The 16,811-nt window shown below is 38.7% G+C and overlaps 1 protein-coding gene and 1 pseudogene across 6 annotated transcripts in view; one reads left to right on the plus strand and one right to left on the minus strand.

Moving 5' to 3' along the window:
* The first annotated feature begins 4,738 nt into the window (after positions 1 to 4,738).
* LOC105881469 (general transcription factor IIH subunit 2) overlaps positions 4,739 to 16,811 on the plus strand; it is a 39,629-nt gene continuing 27,556 nt past the window's right edge. For 3 of the 6 annotated variants that reach the window (XM_076008091.1, XM_076008096.1, XM_076008094.1), the window contains exons 1-7: positions 4,739 to 4,823; positions 7,850 to 7,936; positions 8,847 to 8,924; positions 9,256 to 9,292; positions 9,501 to 9,587; positions 11,632 to 11,682; positions 13,978 to 14,032. In XM_076008091.1, the coding sequence (XP_075864206.1) occupies positions 7,881 to 7,936; positions 8,847 to 8,924; positions 9,256 to 9,292; positions 9,501 to 9,587; positions 11,632 to 11,682; positions 13,978 to 14,032 (364 nt within the window). In that variant the 5' untranslated portion in view covers positions 4,739 to 4,823; positions 7,850 to 7,880. Of the gene's footprint in view, positions 4,863 to 7,849; positions 7,937 to 8,846; positions 8,925 to 9,255; positions 9,293 to 9,500; positions 9,588 to 11,631; positions 11,683 to 13,977; positions 14,033 to 16,811 lie in introns of all 6 variants that reach the window. The other 3 variants (XM_076008093.1, XM_076008097.1, XM_076008092.1) reach the window with 2 other exon arrangements.
* Positions 12,782 to 14,463, minus strand: LOC105881465 (uncharacterized protein C9orf85 homolog pseudogene; annotated as a pseudogene).

Below are 16,811 nucleotides of genomic sequence, written 5' to 3' on the forward strand. Positions count from 1 at the left end.
TTTTGCATGCATTTTAAGTACTTTTAATTAACATAAATGCTTCACATGAAATATCTAAAGATCTAATTAGGTATGTATGTATAAAGAAGGGTCAGGGCAGAAGGGTGCTTTAATCATGGCTCCAGGGACCTTAGCTTCAGTGAGGATTGTGGGAGTTCCTTACACAAAGACTTTCTCTCTTCTTTGTGGACACGTTTCTCACCTGGGCTTTTTAAAAGGCTCAGCTGGGGAAATCAGAACTCATAATTTCCTGGCAGCTCATGATTCTGCTGTACTACACCATGCCCTCCCTGTGTGAAAGGACAAATAAATTAGATGGAGGACATTATCCCTCACGTGTTCCATATTTTAATATTTCTTCTAATGGGAAGAAATATTAGGTTTTAGAAAACATTGTTAATAAAATAACACTTTGGAGTTAAAAAAAGAACATGGATACATAACTAGGATTTGTGTGTGTGTGTGTGTGACTGAAACAAAATATGGAAGGGTGTCCCCCCAAAATTTCCAGTTGCTGCCAAAGGACCTGCTTGCTATTGTCTGAATGTGTTTTCCTATTCCTGCTGTGGGACCTTGGACAGTTTTTTGTATCTGTAAAAGATATTTGTAATCTCACAGTTAAGAGGATAGTTAATGTGTGACTCAGTTCTTGTCCCAAAGTAAATACGTCCACATACCCCTATCTCCCAAAGCCAGAAAGTGAAACTTTAACACATTTTTAAAAAACAAATTGCTTTTTTAAAAGTGTACATGTCATTCAATTCCATATGCTTGGTCTGTGCTGGGTGCAGCTATAGGGTATAAATTCTTTTGAATTTTAGGCAGATAATTTTAGGCTTGGCAGTCCAACTATCTGTAGAGAGTGAACAAATGCTTTTTAGGATAGAACAAATAGTGATTACATATCAAGATCATGATTATTACATACTGTTGTAGTCAATTCTGGAGGTTTTATTTTATTTTATTTTTGAGACAGAGTTTCACTTTGTTGCCCAGGCTAGAGTGAGTGCCGTGGCATCAGCCTAGCTCACAGCAACCTCAAACTCCTGGGCTCAAGCAATCCTTCTGCCTCAGCCTCCCGAGTAGCTGGGACTACAGGCATGCGCCACCTAATTTATTCTATATATGTTAGTTAGTTTGCCAATTAATTTCTTTCTATTTATAGTAGAGAGGGGTCTCGCTCTTGCTCAGGCTAGTTTCGAACTCCTGACCTTGAGCTATCCACCCGCCTTTGCCTCCCAGAGTGCTAGGATTACAGGCGTGAGCCACTACATGCCTGGCCAATTCTGGAGGTTTTAAATGAGTCTCTGAAATGATTTGGTTTCTATGTAAAGGTATTGGAATCAGCCCTGTGGAGTGTCTTGCACCTGCAACCCCAGCAGTATGGGAGGCCAAGGCAGGAGGATCCCTTGAGGCCAGGAGTTTGAGACCAGCCTGTGCAACACAGCCAGACCCCATCTCTACCTAAAAAATAGAAAAATTAGCCAAGTGTGGTGGTGTGTGCCTGTACTCTCAGCTACTCAGGATTGTGCCACTGCACTTGAGCCTAGGGAACAGAGTGAGACCCCATGTATAAATGTATAAATGAATGAATGTATTGGAATAGACAGCTTCATCCCTCCCAGTCTTTCAGTTTGCATGCTTTTTGTATTTCAGTTTGATTCTGCTGGCTGAGCTGTTCATGAGTTTTCTAACTTAATGGATTATGTCTAGCCACCCATGAGCAAAGAATAGATTGTTCCATTTTTTATAATTACCACTTTGTTTTAAAAGTTGCAAAAACGTAAAATAACAATGTCCTCTGAAAGAAAAAAAAAAGTTGCAAAAACATTTGACAAGGTAGATAATTTATCCTACCACTTTGTACATGATTAGAATATTAGTCATAATTATGCCAAGAAATTACCATGGATTTATGCATATTTTGTTTTGCTTTGGTACCATCCTAGTTGAGTCTGAAGATCTATGTCTAAAATCTATACAGAGCAGATCTGGCTCTGTTCTAGAGTGCAGTGGCATCATCATAGCTCACTACAACCTCAAACTCCTGGGCTCAATTGATCCTCCTGCCTCCGCCTTCCAAGTATATGGGACTACAGGCTGCACCATCACAACCAATACAGAGCAAATATTACAGTTGGAAAAAGTCTAAATGTTTCAGCCTCCTCTCTTTACAGATACACTTTTTCTTAATTTTTATTTTAAGCTATTATGAGGGTACAAACATTTATGTCTTTGCCTCACCCAAGCAAGGATCAGAGGCATGTCCTTCCTCTCTACAATGCTTACCGCAACCATTAGTTGTGAGTTTACCTCCACCCCCACCCCCTAATCCCTGGAGAATATTACTGCTATGTGAGCACCATAGTGTTGATCAGTTAGTGCTAATTTGATGGCAAATACATGTGGAGCCTATTCTTCCAATCTTGTGATACCTCACTTTGGATAATGGGCTGAAGCTCTATCCAGGAAAATATAAGAGGGGCTAGGTCAATGTTTCTTATAATTGAGTAATATTCCATTGTATACATATATCAAATTTTAATCACTCATGAATCGATGGGCACTCGGGTTGTTTCCACATCCTTGCAATTCTTCACAGATACACTTTAAATTTATTGAGGAATCCTTTATCCTCTTCCTGGTTTTCCTTTAAAAAAAAATCTTCCCAGACAGATGGATAAAATACATAAGAGAGAAACTTGGGGCTGGGATTGTGGCTGTTTGACCTATAGGAATGTATCACATCTTGGAATAGGATGGCCAATTAGAATGGAAGGAAAGGAAAAAGTGTGAAGTTTGTGTGTGAGTCCCGTGAGAAGGGGCAAGGATGGAAGCCTCCTGGCACTGGGAAACAATCAGCAAAGCTAATTTCCCTACCTCTTTCTTTTAAAATTTTGTTCATGCAAAGACAACACAAAAACTAAATAATAAGATCTTGTTATCTGGGAGGAAATGATGCTGATTGTGGAGTTGCCACTAAGCCCTGTAGGGTAGATGGAGATATCACCATTTTACAGATCAGTTCACAGACTTGGGTTGTGACTTGGATTGAGGTCACTCAGCTAGTGTATCAGAACCTAATTTTAAATCTGGGTCTGTTTTTCCCACTGCTATGCAGAATACCTTCTGTTTATATTTTTGGTGAAGTCAGAACAGAGATGGAAAGAATTTGGTACTGACAATATAAGCAACGGATGGGCTGAATATGCTGATGGGGAAGGGAAGAGACCCTAGCTTATGTAGTTCCTTTCTGCTCTTCCCCTCTTGGTCCTAACCCTTTTCTGATCCTCTAGGAGTGCCTTGCCTCTCCACTTCTCAAGTGTGGGGAATGCTAGTGATTCCACATGTATTCACAGGAATCTCAAATAACTTGTCCAAAACTGAACTGATCTTATCCACTCCCCAACTTCTCAGTAATTGTAACTCCAAACTTTTGGTGGTTTAGCTTAAAACTCTGAAGTCATCATTGAGATTATATATATATATATATATATATATGTATATATATATATATTTTTTTTTCATAACACACATACAGTTTAGCAGCAAGATTTAGAATCCATTTTCTTCTCACCAGCTGCTCTGCCATAGTATCACTGGTCGAAACCGTCAGGATTTCTCCCCCTCCAAAGTTCTTACAATACTCACAGCTGCTCCACCTTACCCTTCTGCCTCAGCTCCCACCATTCATCCCCTGCTTGCTCCTGCAGTCCCTCAAACACACCAGTGTGCTTCCAGGTCAAGGCCTTTGCACTTGTAATTCCCTTTGCTTGCAGAGCTCTTTCCTCAGGTATCAGCAGGGTTAACTCCCTCCCTCATTTGGGTCATGGCACAATTGTCCTAGGGAAGACTCCTCTGAGCACCCTCTATGAAGCTGCAACTCTTTCCCCTTCAACGCTTAATTTTTCTCTATTGCACTCTCGTCATTTGATATAGTATGTTTTTCTTCATAGCTGCCTCCCCTAGTAGAAGGAAAACTACACAAGGACAAGGATTTCTGTTAGTTTTTTGTTTTTTTTTTTGAGACAGAGTCTCGCTTTGTTGCCCAGGCTAGAGTGAGTGCCGTGGCGTCAGCCTGGCTCACAGCAACCTCAAACTCCTGGGCTCGAACGATCCTTCTGCCTCAGCCTCCCTGGTAGCTGGGACTACAGGCATGTGCCACCATGCCCGGCCAATTTTTTATATATATATATCAGTTGGCCAATTGATTTCTTTCTATTTATAGTAGAGACGGGGTCTCGCTCTTGCTCAGGCTGGTTTTGAACTCCTGACCTTGAGCAATCCGCCCGCCTCGGCCTCCCAAGAGCTAGGATTACAGGCGTGAGCCACAGCGCCCGGCCTGTTAGTTTTTTAGTGCTATTTCCTCAGTGCTTAGAACTGTATCAGGTCCAAAGTTGGTGCTCGGTAAGTATTTGTTGAGTAAATAGGAAGAGCAACAGAGGAGTCCCGGAATGCTGTCGCAGAGCAAGGTCCTGGCCTTACTTCTGTGGTCAGAGTCCTTCATTTCAACTTTTTAAAACAAAATCAAATTCCTTGGAGCCCAGGTTGACGGCTGCTGAGTACCTGACCAACCAATAGCGAATGGCGACCACTCTTGCTAGTTTTTTTGTGAAGATCAGCTGCAAAGCGCGGAGGCGGACCCTTCCTGCACCCTGGGTCTGCTCTTTTGATGTCTACTCTCAAGCGCCCCGCTCTGGCAGCCGCCGCCTGCGGTAGCCGGAACGTTTCTGAGCGGTCGCAGCGTGCGGCGGAAGGACTTTGGAAGCGTCCCCAGAGTGGCTGGGCGGGCCTTCCGGCACAGTCTTGTCCTGGCAGGACCGGTGAGTGCCGGGTTGGAGGTTTGTGCCGCGTGAGGCGGGGTAGGACTCCTGGATATCTAGGCGGCTAGGAGGGGCTTGGGACGCTGGAGACCGAGCTGAATTACCCCAGTCGGCCTTGTGAGGAAGGAGGGTGTGAACGATCGTGTGAAAGGGGAGGAGGGCAGATTTCTTCTGGAAAGCCACAGAGAAGCATTGTGGGCTGCAGTCTGGGGAATAGCTCTCCCTCCCTAAGTCAAAGTGCAACTTTTGGGAATTGTGGTTTAGGGTTCGAGTTGGTGACTTGCCGCCAGCTCTATGGCCTCGAGCGAGTTAACTGAGCCTAGAGTTCCACACCTGAAAAACAGGGACAGTAATCACCCTTGTCTGTCTTACAGTTATAGCAGTCTGAGCTCATGTAACAGGAATCATACCAGTGGGGAACGTGGCTTTTCTGGGGTTGTACTCCAGGAAACGATCAGCGATATTTTTATAAAGATGGACTATTGCGAAGTCATAGGCCATTGGAGATCTTTCCACCTCCTGTCCTGTCTCTGTGATTTCCCATTGCAGGCAGCTCTAATTAAGAAGTCTGTGTATACATCTGGGCCCAAAGTCTAGCTTCCAGTTTCTACTTATTGGTTCTCACATTGTTTCTGAACTTCAGAGAATAAATAATAATAATGAACTAAAAATGCAATTTAATTATTGATGTGATGGATGGCAACAGCCACATTTTTAAGAATTTGAGTTTACTGAGAACGTTATGCAAGGTTTTCCCTTTTTCTCTTAATTTTCTTAATTTTTTTTTAAGAGACAGTGTCTTGCTCAGACACCCAGCCTTGAGTGCAGTGCCCAGATCATAGCTCACTGTAACCTCAACTCCTGGGCTCAGTGGATCCTCCTGGTTCTGCCTGCCACGTAGCTGGGATTACAAGCCTGTGCCACCATGCCTGGGTTAATTTGAAAAAAATTTTTATAGAGTTCTGTGTTGCCTATGTTGTTGTTGAATTCCTGTGCTCAAGAGATTCTCCTGCCTCAACCTCTCAAAATGCTGGGATTACAGGCATGAGTCACCATGCCAACCGGTTTTATTTGTGAAATTCACAATAGATACAGAAAATACAGGAAATATCAAAATGTTTAATTTACTGCCTGTATACTAGGCTGCTACACTCATCATCAAACGTACAAGGTACCAACATATTTAGGGTGTTGACATAGCAAAGATGTTAAAATTATTGTCGCTTGTAGTTACTTCAGAATATTAAAGTGGATCATCAGATTGCCTGAAACAAATGAATCTCTTACAAAACCAGGGATGGATTTATTAATTCAGTGGTGACTATGCAGAATTTTACCTAATGACATCTGATCATAGCAAGTGCCACAGAAAGCAAGGATGCCTTAGAAGCAGTCTCTAACTTGTCAGCAGGTTTTAGCTCCAAAAGTCCATTTGTAGGTAATTTTTTTTTTTTTTTGGAGACAGAGTCTCGCTTGTTGACCAGGCTAGAGTGAGTGCCGTGGCGTCAGCCTAGCTCACAGCAACCTCAAACTCCTGGGCTCAAGCAATCCTTCTGCCTCAGCCTCCCGAGTAGCTGGGACTACAGGCATGCGCCACCATGCCCGGCTAATTTTATATATATATTAGTTGGCCAATTAATTTCTTTCTATTTATAGTAGAGACGGGGTCTTGCTCTTGTTCAGGCTGGTTTCGAACTCCTGACCTTGAGCAATCCGCCCGCCTCAGCCTCCCAGAGTGCTAGGATTACAGGCGTGAGCCACCGCGCCCGGCTTTGTAGGTAATTTCTTTAGATTTTTAACTATATTTTTCTATAGAAGCAATGATATAAATGGAGGGCAAAGTCTCAGTTATGGTCCTCATCACAAAAATTCATCTTTGCCCCTGCCAAAGACAGGGGATATGCTTTTGTTCTTGATGTCTTAGCACTTAAAATTCCTTTGATCTCAAATTTATGGAACAAGAAAACTAAGAGGTGGGTTGGGAAGGGACATTACATTGGGGAGGGTGGAAGTACCGGATGTTTATTACTTGGTTATGATTAATGGGTTCCCCCCACCCTCACTAATATTCCTAATTATTAAATAAGTACATTAAAAAATGAAGAATTGTGGCTGGGTGTGGTGACTCCTGCCTGTAATCCCAGCACTTTGGGAGTTTGAAGCAGGAGGATTGCTTGAGGCCAGAAGTTCAAGACCAGCCTGGGCAACAATAGTGAGACCTGGTCTCTACAAAGAATAAAAAAATTATCTGGGCATGGTGGATCACTTGAGCCCAGGAATTTGAGGCTGCAGTGAGCTGCGATCGCTCCACTGTACTCCAGCCTGGGCAACACAGTGAGACCCTATCTCTAAAATTAAAAGAAAAGAAAAAAAGAATAAAGAAGCAAAAAACTCAATCATCCTTAATTCTGTCATCCAAACAAAACCCTTTGTCCCATTTATTGAATGACTGAATAAATATTTCCTTTGTCTTTTTCTTATAATAATTGACGTCATTATGTGTGTTTGATTTTGTATCTTTTTTGGAATTACGAGCCATAAAAATTTACCCACTTATAAATAATAAATGTCATTTAAAAACTTTTGATTGTGAGAAAATTCAGATGTATCAAAAGTGGAGAGATAGGGCAAAGAATCACAATGTATCTATCACCCAGTTATAATCATCAATTGTGGCTAATCTTGTTTTAGTTATACCCATACCCACTTCCCATAATTGTATGGTCTGTCCTGTGATACATCTCTGAAGCATTTTTGCTTTTTTAGAAATTTGTAGAAAGATGCTTATTTCTATTGGTGCCAAGTTTGTGCATAAATATTTACACTCTTTCTTGGAAATGGGAAAAAGAGTTCCATGAGGATTTTGTATTTTTTTCCAACAATTACTGAATAAACTACAAAGAATAAAATGACCTGGCATTCTGATTTTTTACCTTTATATGTTTACTTTCTGTAATTTTCAAATTTAATTGGATACATTTTGTTACAAACATCTTTAGAAAATTTGTGATCGAATTTTTTTTCAGATTATTGAATAATAAAATACATTTAAAAAAAATGGATGAAGAACCTGAAAGAACTAAACGATGGGAAGGAGGCTATGAAAGAACATGGTAAGTTGGGCATTATTACCTTCTCTTTTCTTTTAGAAATTGTCTTTTTTTTTCCAACTTTCTGGAAGTGTATTTTGCATATGTTAAAATTCACCCATTTCCAGTGTACAATTCAGTGATTTTTTTAGAAAATTTACTGAGTTGTACAGCCATCACCATAAAGCAGTTTTGGGACATTTTAACCATTCCAATAAGATCCTTCATGCCCATTTGCAATTAATTTCAGTCTCACCCCTGCCCCTAGGCAACCACTAATCTTTCTGTCTCTATATAGACTTGCCCTTTCTAGACATTTCACATAAATGTAATCATATACAGTCATGTACTGTTTCTGTTAATGATGGATCATATATATGAGGATGGTCCCATAAGATTATAATACTGTATTTTTACCGCACCTTTTCTATGTTTACATACACAGGTAGACGATTTTATTACAGTTGCCTACAGTATTCAGTACAGTAACATGCCATACAGATTTTTAGCTAGGAGCAATATAGCCTAGATGTGTAGTAGGCTATACCATCTATGTTTGTGTAATTATGCTGTGATGTCCATAAAATGACGGAATTGCCTAATGACACATTTCTCAGATCATACCCCTGTTGTTAAGTGACACATGACTCTAACCTGTGGTTTGTTGTGTCTGGCTTTCACTTAACATACTGTTTTGAAGGCACACCCATGCTGCAGAGTGTATTAATAATTTACTTTTTTATTGCTAAATATTCCATTATATGGTTATATGACATTTTTGTTTATCTGTTCACCAGTTGGACATTTAGATTGTTTATAATTTTTGACTATTATTAATAATGCCACATGCAAATTTTGGTGCATATATTTTCATTTCTCTTGGGTTAATAATCATTTTAGCTTACCTTTTTAAACAAATAATTATTGCTTATAGGGAGATCCTTAAAGAAGATGAGTCTGGATCACTTAAAGCTACAATAGAAGACATTCTGTTCAAGGCAAAGAGGAAAAGGTATGTAACCTCTTCCTAATGGTGTTATAAAAGGTAAAATACATTCCCTTAAACCTTTCTGTTTATCTGTAAACATTCCTCACTACTTCATTTCAGCTGTGTTTCTGGGAAACTGACCTGTAGCCTTCTGAATAGGGGGAAAGAACTAGCCACCTAGCCTTGCCTCAATAGGGAAATGGTCTTCAGGGACTATCCACAATGCCTATAATTATGTGTATTCCTTAAGTTAATAATTCACTTCACTAAAAAATGCAGGTTAGTTGGAAAGTTGTATTGATTTTTGGGGGGCATTATATGGTATTCCATTAAAATGTTTGTATAATTTTAACAGAGTATTTGAGCACCATGGACAAGTTCGACTTGGAATGGTATGTAATTATTTTTTCCTTTACTGTTACAGAACTACTTTGGATTAGAGAAACATTCTGGCTTGATAGAATAAATAATAGTAAGACAACAAACTTTTAAAAATAATATATTAAAATATATGCATAGAATATGTGAATATTAAATATCATTTTTACTTCTCAGTCAAAAATGTACTTGAAAATTGTCTTTTTTTTTTTCCTTTGGTAGATGCGCCACCTTTATGTGGTAGTAGATGGATCAAGAACAATGGAAGACCAAGATTTAAAGCCCAATAGACTGACTTGTACTTTAAAGGTATCATTTAAATTTATACTAAAATCACTTAAATTTTTACTAAATGTGGGGAAGAATTCTAAAAACCATTTTTAAAGAACACAGTAGTATTTATTTTTATTTATTTATTTATTTTTGAGACAGTCTCGCTTTGTTGCCCAGGCTAGAGTGTGTGCCATGGCGTCAGCATAGCTCACAGCAACCTCAAACTCCTGGCTCAAGCAATCCTACTGCCTCAGCATCCCGAGTAGCTGGGACTACAGGCATGTGCCACCATGCCCGGCTAATTTTTTCTATATATATTAGTTGGCCAATTGATTTATTTCTATTTATAGTAGAGGCGGGGGTCTCACTCTTGCTCAGGCTGGTTTCGAACTCCTGATCTCAAGCAATCCGCCCGCCTCGGCCTCCCAGAGAGCTAGGATTACAGGCGTGAGCCACCGCGCCTGGCCTGTTTTATGTTTTTAGTTAATAAAAAGTAAAGGCTGTGCCAAATGTTTAGAGGCTTAAAAAAAAAAAAAAAAAAAAAGTAAAGGCTGTGTAGGCCGGCTCGGTGGCTCACGCCTATAATCCTAGGACTCTGGGAGGCCGAGGCAGGTGGATTGCTCGAGGTCAGGAGTTCAGAACCATCCTGAGCAAGAAGGAGACCCCATCTCTACTATAAATAGAAATAAATTAATTGGCCAACTAATATATATACAAAAAATTAGTCGGGCATGGTGGCGCATGCCTGTAGTCCCAGCTACTTGGGAGGCTGAAGCAGCAGGATCGCTTGAGCCCAGGAGTTTGAGGTTGCTGTGAGCTAGGCTGACGCCACGGCACTCACTCTAGCCTGGGCAACAAAGCGAGACTCTGTCTCAAAAAAAAAAAAGGCTGTGTAGAAGTACTGCCAGGTCATTTAGGGAAATGATAAGCCAGTATAACATAGCTAATTATTTGTGTTTTTATTTCTACTACCTTACCCCAAGTCAGGATCTTGCTTTATCAGTTATCTCTTTTCCCTTTCCTTCTCTTTTCTTTTTCTTTCTTTTTTTTTTTTTTTTTGAGACAGAATCTCACTTTGTTGCCCGGGCTAGAGTGCTGTGGTGTCAGCTTAGCTCACAGCACCCTCCATCTCCTGGGCTCAAGTGATCCTACTGCCTCAACCTCCCGAGTAGCTGGTACTACAGGCATGCACCACCATGCCCGGCTAATTTTTTCTATATATATTTTTAGTTGGCTAATTCATTTATTTCTATTTATAGTAGAGACGGGGTCTCGCTCTTGCTCTGGCTGGTCTCGAACTCCTGACCTTGAGCGATCTACCCGCCTTGGTCTCCCAGAGTGTTAGGATTACAGGCATGAGCCACCACACCCGGACTTTTCCTTCTCTTTTCAGTGGTGTCTTGCTCTATTGCTCAGCCTGGAGCACATTGGTGTTATCATAGCTCATTGCAGCCTTAAACTCCTGGATTCAAATGATCCTCCTACTTCAGGCTTTTTAGTAGCTGGGACTAAGGTGTCCACCATAACTGGCTAATTTTTAAAAATATTTTTAGAGACAGGGTTTCACTATGTAGCCCTGGCTAGTTTCGAACTCCTGGTCTCAAGTGATCCTCCTGCTCAGCTTCGTAAATAGCAGGGGTTACAGACATAAGCCATCATACCTGGCCCTATTCTTTATTTGAATTTTCATTCTCCTTTGACTTACTTGACTCTTAACTCCTCAGCTTACAAACACATTCTTATTATTCCTAATTTATCAAAACCCATCCTCAGTTCTGCTCATGCTTACATCTCTGTCTTCATTGGATCTTTTCCTGTTTAGATTTTTTTCTGACATCTCCATATGGTTTCATTTTCTTTTAAAACCTAGCTCAAACAACCTATCTCATCACCAACCATTTCAAATTAAGGTTTTACTGTTTAATATTTTTACTACTGAATATTTTTAAAAAATCTACAAGCTTAAAAATCGTAAGAAGTGATGCTTGATGAGTAGCTTTCATAAAATGTTAATCAGACATGTTCTATATGGTTGTTATTTTGCCCTTATCCAGTATTTCCTTTTTGTTATTTTAAACAGTTGTTGGAATACTTCGTAGAGGAATATTTTGATCAGAATCCTATAAGTCAGGTATGTAGATAAGTGATTGAATTCAGAATTATATTCCTATTTTGCTGCCAAATATAATTTATTTTTAAAATATAGGGCATATATATGTGAATTATTTTTTTTCAATCCCACGAATTTTATAACAGTGAAAAAAAGGAGACACAAAATAGTATATATAGTGCAAATTTGTTCATACAAAATTTAAAACCAGGGCTTGTCACTTATTTTCCAATGATTCAGCAAATAAAATATACATGTATATCCATCTATTGAGATATAAAGAAAATGTGGTAAAATGTTAACAATTGAAAATCTAGGTGAACAATATGCAAAGGTTCATTGAATTATTTTGCTACTTTTCTGTAGGTTTGAGAGTTCTTAAAATAAAAAAAGTAAGAAAGGGTTCCAAAATCAGACAAAGCTAATTTATATTATTTAGGAATACCAACAGAGGTGGTAAAAAAATAAAGAAAACAATTATCAAAGAGCTGAAACCCATTCTACTAAGTGAAGTATCTCAAGAATGGAAAAACCAGCACCACATGTACTCACCAGCAAATTAGTATTAATGGATCAACACCTAAGTGGACATATAGGAGTAACATTTATCAGGTGTCAGGAGGGTGGGACGGGGGAGGAGGGGATGGGCATATACAAACACAATGAGTGACATGTGCAACGTTTGGGGGATGGACACGCTTGAAACTCTTACTTGAGGGAGGGGAATGGGCAATATATGTAACCTTAACACTTGTACCCCCATAATACACTAAAATAAAAAAAAAAGTAAAAAAAAAAAGAAAAAAAACAATTATCAAAATTCAAAGAGTGACAACTCTGGGAAGAACTTTTGCTGAGAGAGAGCCTTGGGGGGATTTCTGGTGCCAGCAGTTCTGCATCTGGGTATAAATGAGCAAATTTTCCTTTGTAATTATTTATTAAACTATACATATAAATTCTATGCAGTTTTTCTATATGCATATTTTACCAAAAAAAGGTTACAAATAATGTAACATGATATATAAAAATACTTTTAAAGAAAAATTGCTATATACTTGTTAGACATTATTATAAAAATAAAATGTTTTTGCTTTATAACAAGCAAATGTAAGTTAGGGGCTTTTGCTATGTGAGTTGTTTACTTGAGAACACTCTATCAAAAGGTACATCCCGAGGACCAATTTTTGAGGCTGGCAATATGATAATGTCATCTTATTTTTACATGAGATAGTTCTTATATAAGCATCAATTCTGAATCTTGCTTAGTTTGATATTAGGTGATATATTCTTCTAAATAATTCCCATGAACTGTGATATTTATTTTGGCAGATATTCTATCATACCCAACTTAAAAATTTGTTACAAGAAAACTCTGGCTGAAAGTCTTATAATTATTCAAATATCACACATAATTTATATTGTTCTTGTATAAATTTTGCCTATTTTTTATAGCTTTTTCTGATTGTATCATTAGGATTTCACAGTACTTTGGAAATACCAAAAGTCAAAAGTTGGTCAGAATTCCACAGCTGACTTTGAATATAGTGATATTAATTCAGTTTACATCTTCTGTGTCCTCTAAATCAGTATCAAAATCTAAATCATCATCACTTTCTTCATTTCTTCTATATTCTCTTCTGTGGTTGGAACTTTGATTATTTCCAATATTTTCTGTTTTATCTGGTTCTTCATTAAACGGAATAACAATGTCTTCTTTCTTTCCACATTTTGCACAAACTTCAAGTTCACAGGCACATGATCTGCACATTATGTGATAGGAATCTTTCACTGTCTTTTGTAAACTTTTAACACATTTTTTAGGTTTTGATAATGGTTTGTATTTGCTGTATTTTACACGGCATTCAAGAACTTCTTTACAGCGCTGACATACACCATCATGAAGTTTTGCATTAATTTTCTTGGTCTGAATACTCTTATCAAACTTGTCATTTTTGAAGCTAAACAGATTCTGGTGCTTCTGAGGCCTGGAATGAGCCATGTTGCCTTTCTGGGAACTCATAGCCAAAACCACAGCCAGCCTGTGCGGGGTACAGGAGAAACTACTGTATGTGAATTATTAAGTGACCCAGATTGTATCCCAGTTTCTGGTACATTTATCAATGAAAAACATAATAACTATAAAAGTTAAACAATGTACAGTGAACTCATAGGTAAATTTATTTGCCAAAAGCACCATGAGAAAAAGTTTCTCACATGTTGCTTCTTTTGTACTTACTAATTTATTTTAGTTATATAAATTCTTATCAAGAGGAAATAATTTATTATATTAATAATCATTTTTGTTTTTATTTTGAGATTGGAATAATTGTAACTAAGAGCAAAAGAGCTGAAAAACTGACTGAACTCTCAGGTATGCATATAATTACCTTTACATGACTCAAAGATTTTGCTTTATTTACTCAACCTTGTAATCCTGTTTATATGGCTGCTTAATAAGTAAAGTGAAACCTTCTGTATGCTCTCTAGGTAAAACCACTTAATAATATCTCCCTCACCATTAAACTCTTCGAATCTAAGGTTAACTGGTCTAAATTGAGTTCTGCATAGTGGTGGATAGTATTACATTGAATGTAAATATGTTTATTTAAGTTCTGTACATGCTTATCCTGAAAATACTAAGGTACAATTAATGTAACCATTCAAAAGATCCAGTTAATCAGGTCGGGCGAGGTGGCTCATGCCTGTAATCCTAGTACTCTGGGAGGCCTAGGCGGGTAGATCGCTCAAGGTCAGGAGTTTGAAACCAGCCTAAGCAAGAGTGAGACCCCTTGTCTCTACTAAAAATAGAAATAAATTAATTGGCCAACTAAAAATATATAGAAAAAATTAGCCGGGCATGGTGGGGCATGCCTGCCCCAGCTACTCGGGAGGCTGAGTCAGAAGGATAGCTTGAGCCCAGGAGTTTGAGGTTGCTGTGAGCTAGGCTGATGCCATGGCACTCTAGCCCAGGCAACAAAGTGAGACTCTGTCTCAAAAAAAAAAAGATCCAGTTAATCTTACAGTTAAATTTTTAAAAAGTTAAGCATCTAATTTAAAGAACAAGATATGTGAAAATTGAATTGTAGTTATTGTTAATGAATCAATTCTGCTTACATAACATGCCTAACTAAATTTTAATCTCAAAAGATAATAATGGCTATTTTTATTTGCTTTGGTATATGTGCTGTTACAAATTTATATCACTGATTTTTTTTTTTTTTTTTTTTTTTTTGAGACAGAGTCTCACTCTGTTGCCTGGGCTAGAGTGCCGTGGCATCAGCCTATCTCACAGCAACCTCAAACTCCTGGGCTCAGGCAATCCTCCTGCCTCAGCCTCCTAAGTAGCTGGGACTAGAGGCATATGCCACCATGCCCGGCTAATTTTTTCTATATATTTTAAGTTGTCCAGCTAATTTCTTTCTATTTTTTTAGTAGGGATGGGGTCTTGCTCTTGCTAAGGCTGACCTCCAACTCCTGAGCTCAAATGATCCGCTCATGTCAGCCTCCCAGAGTGCTAGGATTACAAGAATGAGCCACCGCATCTGGCCTGATTCTGTTTTATTTTCTCAGTAATACACTATCCCTTAAATCTGGTTCTCAACCTTTTATTCTCACCAACACACATAAGGGAAATGACATACTTTTTTCATTAATAGTTTTTCATTACGGTAGTGAAGTGTGAAATATACGTTAGCCTGGAGTGATCCAAGAAATTCAATTTTGAGTAACCAAAAAAAGAATCTCAGATTAGGGCCAGGCGCGATGGCTCACGCCTGTAATCCTAGCTCTTGGGAGGCCGAGGCCGGCGGATTGCTCAAGGTCAGGAGTTCAAAACCAGCCTGAGCAAGAGTGAGACCCCGTCTCTACTATAAATAGAAAGAAATTAATTGGCCAACTGATATATATATAAAAAATTAGCCGGGCATGGTGGCTCATGCCTGTAGTCCCAGCTACTCGGGAGGCTGAGGCAGAAGGATCGCTCGAGCCCAGGAGTTTGAGGTTGCTGTGAGCTAGGCTGACGCCACGGCACTCACTCTAGCCTGGACAACAAAGTGAGACTCTGTCTCAAAAAAAAAAAAAAAAAAAAAAGAATCTCAGATTAGCTTAAAAGCAAAAGGAAAATTATTGGCTTATGTTCAAAGGTGGCCTGATTTCATATATAATCGTTTTCAGGGGTCTTGACTTGGCCTTCATTTCTCTGGTAGATTTTCAGGGAGGTCAAAAGATGTCTGTTGATAGCTCCAAGTCTAAATGGCTGTTGTAGTTTATAGCATCAGCACAAATCTAGGGAGAACTGCTATTGGCCCCAATTATAATCTGCCCATCCATGAGCAAAGTGGCCAGGAGAATGAAGTATTTTGTTGGTAGTCTTGGATTACATGCCTGTACCCAGAGCAGAATAAAAGCACGGTCAGTACCACATGGACTAAGCAGGATTATTATATGGTGGGGGATGGATAGTTCCTCCAAGGAAGGGATGAAAGGTCAACCTCTTTCTAGCAGTTTTCTATAGATGCTAGTGAAGTCACATGTATAAAGATGAAAATCTGGAGATTCTGACAGTCCTCTTGAAGGCACCCTTTTTCCCTCTACTTAGACCACTGCCATAAACTACACTGACACTAATGTAGTATGCTTTTTTCCTATACTCACAACACCATCAGAGATTTAAAAAACATTTTGTATGGTATGGTAGAAAGAGGAGTGGATAGAGAATCAGGAGGTCTGATTGCTGCTGGTCCTGCAATTAGGTAATGATAAGTCTTTGAGCAAATCATTTTACTTATTTAAACTTGTTTTCTCTCTTATGAAATGAGGGATTTGGACTTAAGTAATTGTCATCTCTAATATTTTATGAATCTGTAATACTACAATAAATATTCAATATTGTGAATGGTTGGTATTTTAAAACTTATTCAGATAAATATGAACTCTAGGGAGCTGTAAGTAGATGAACAAAGAAGACAGTTCATACCAGAAAAAAACCTAGAAACTAAATAACTATTTTTTAAAAAGTTTAGTCAAACAAGTGATCCAAAAAAAAACCCAATTGAATAACATTTTATTATTTTATGTATTGTAAATGAGCAAAATGAAGTTTCAAAAGCAATGTATTGCTTGCTGAACCACTGAGAAACAATATGGTGCTA

Source organism: Microcebus murinus, chromosome 11 (assembly GCF_040939455.1).
Source record: "Microcebus murinus isolate Inina chromosome 11, M.murinus_Inina_mat1.0, whole genome shotgun sequence".
Taxonomy (NCBI): domain Eukaryota; kingdom Metazoa; phylum Chordata; class Mammalia; order Primates; family Cheirogaleidae; genus Microcebus; species Microcebus murinus.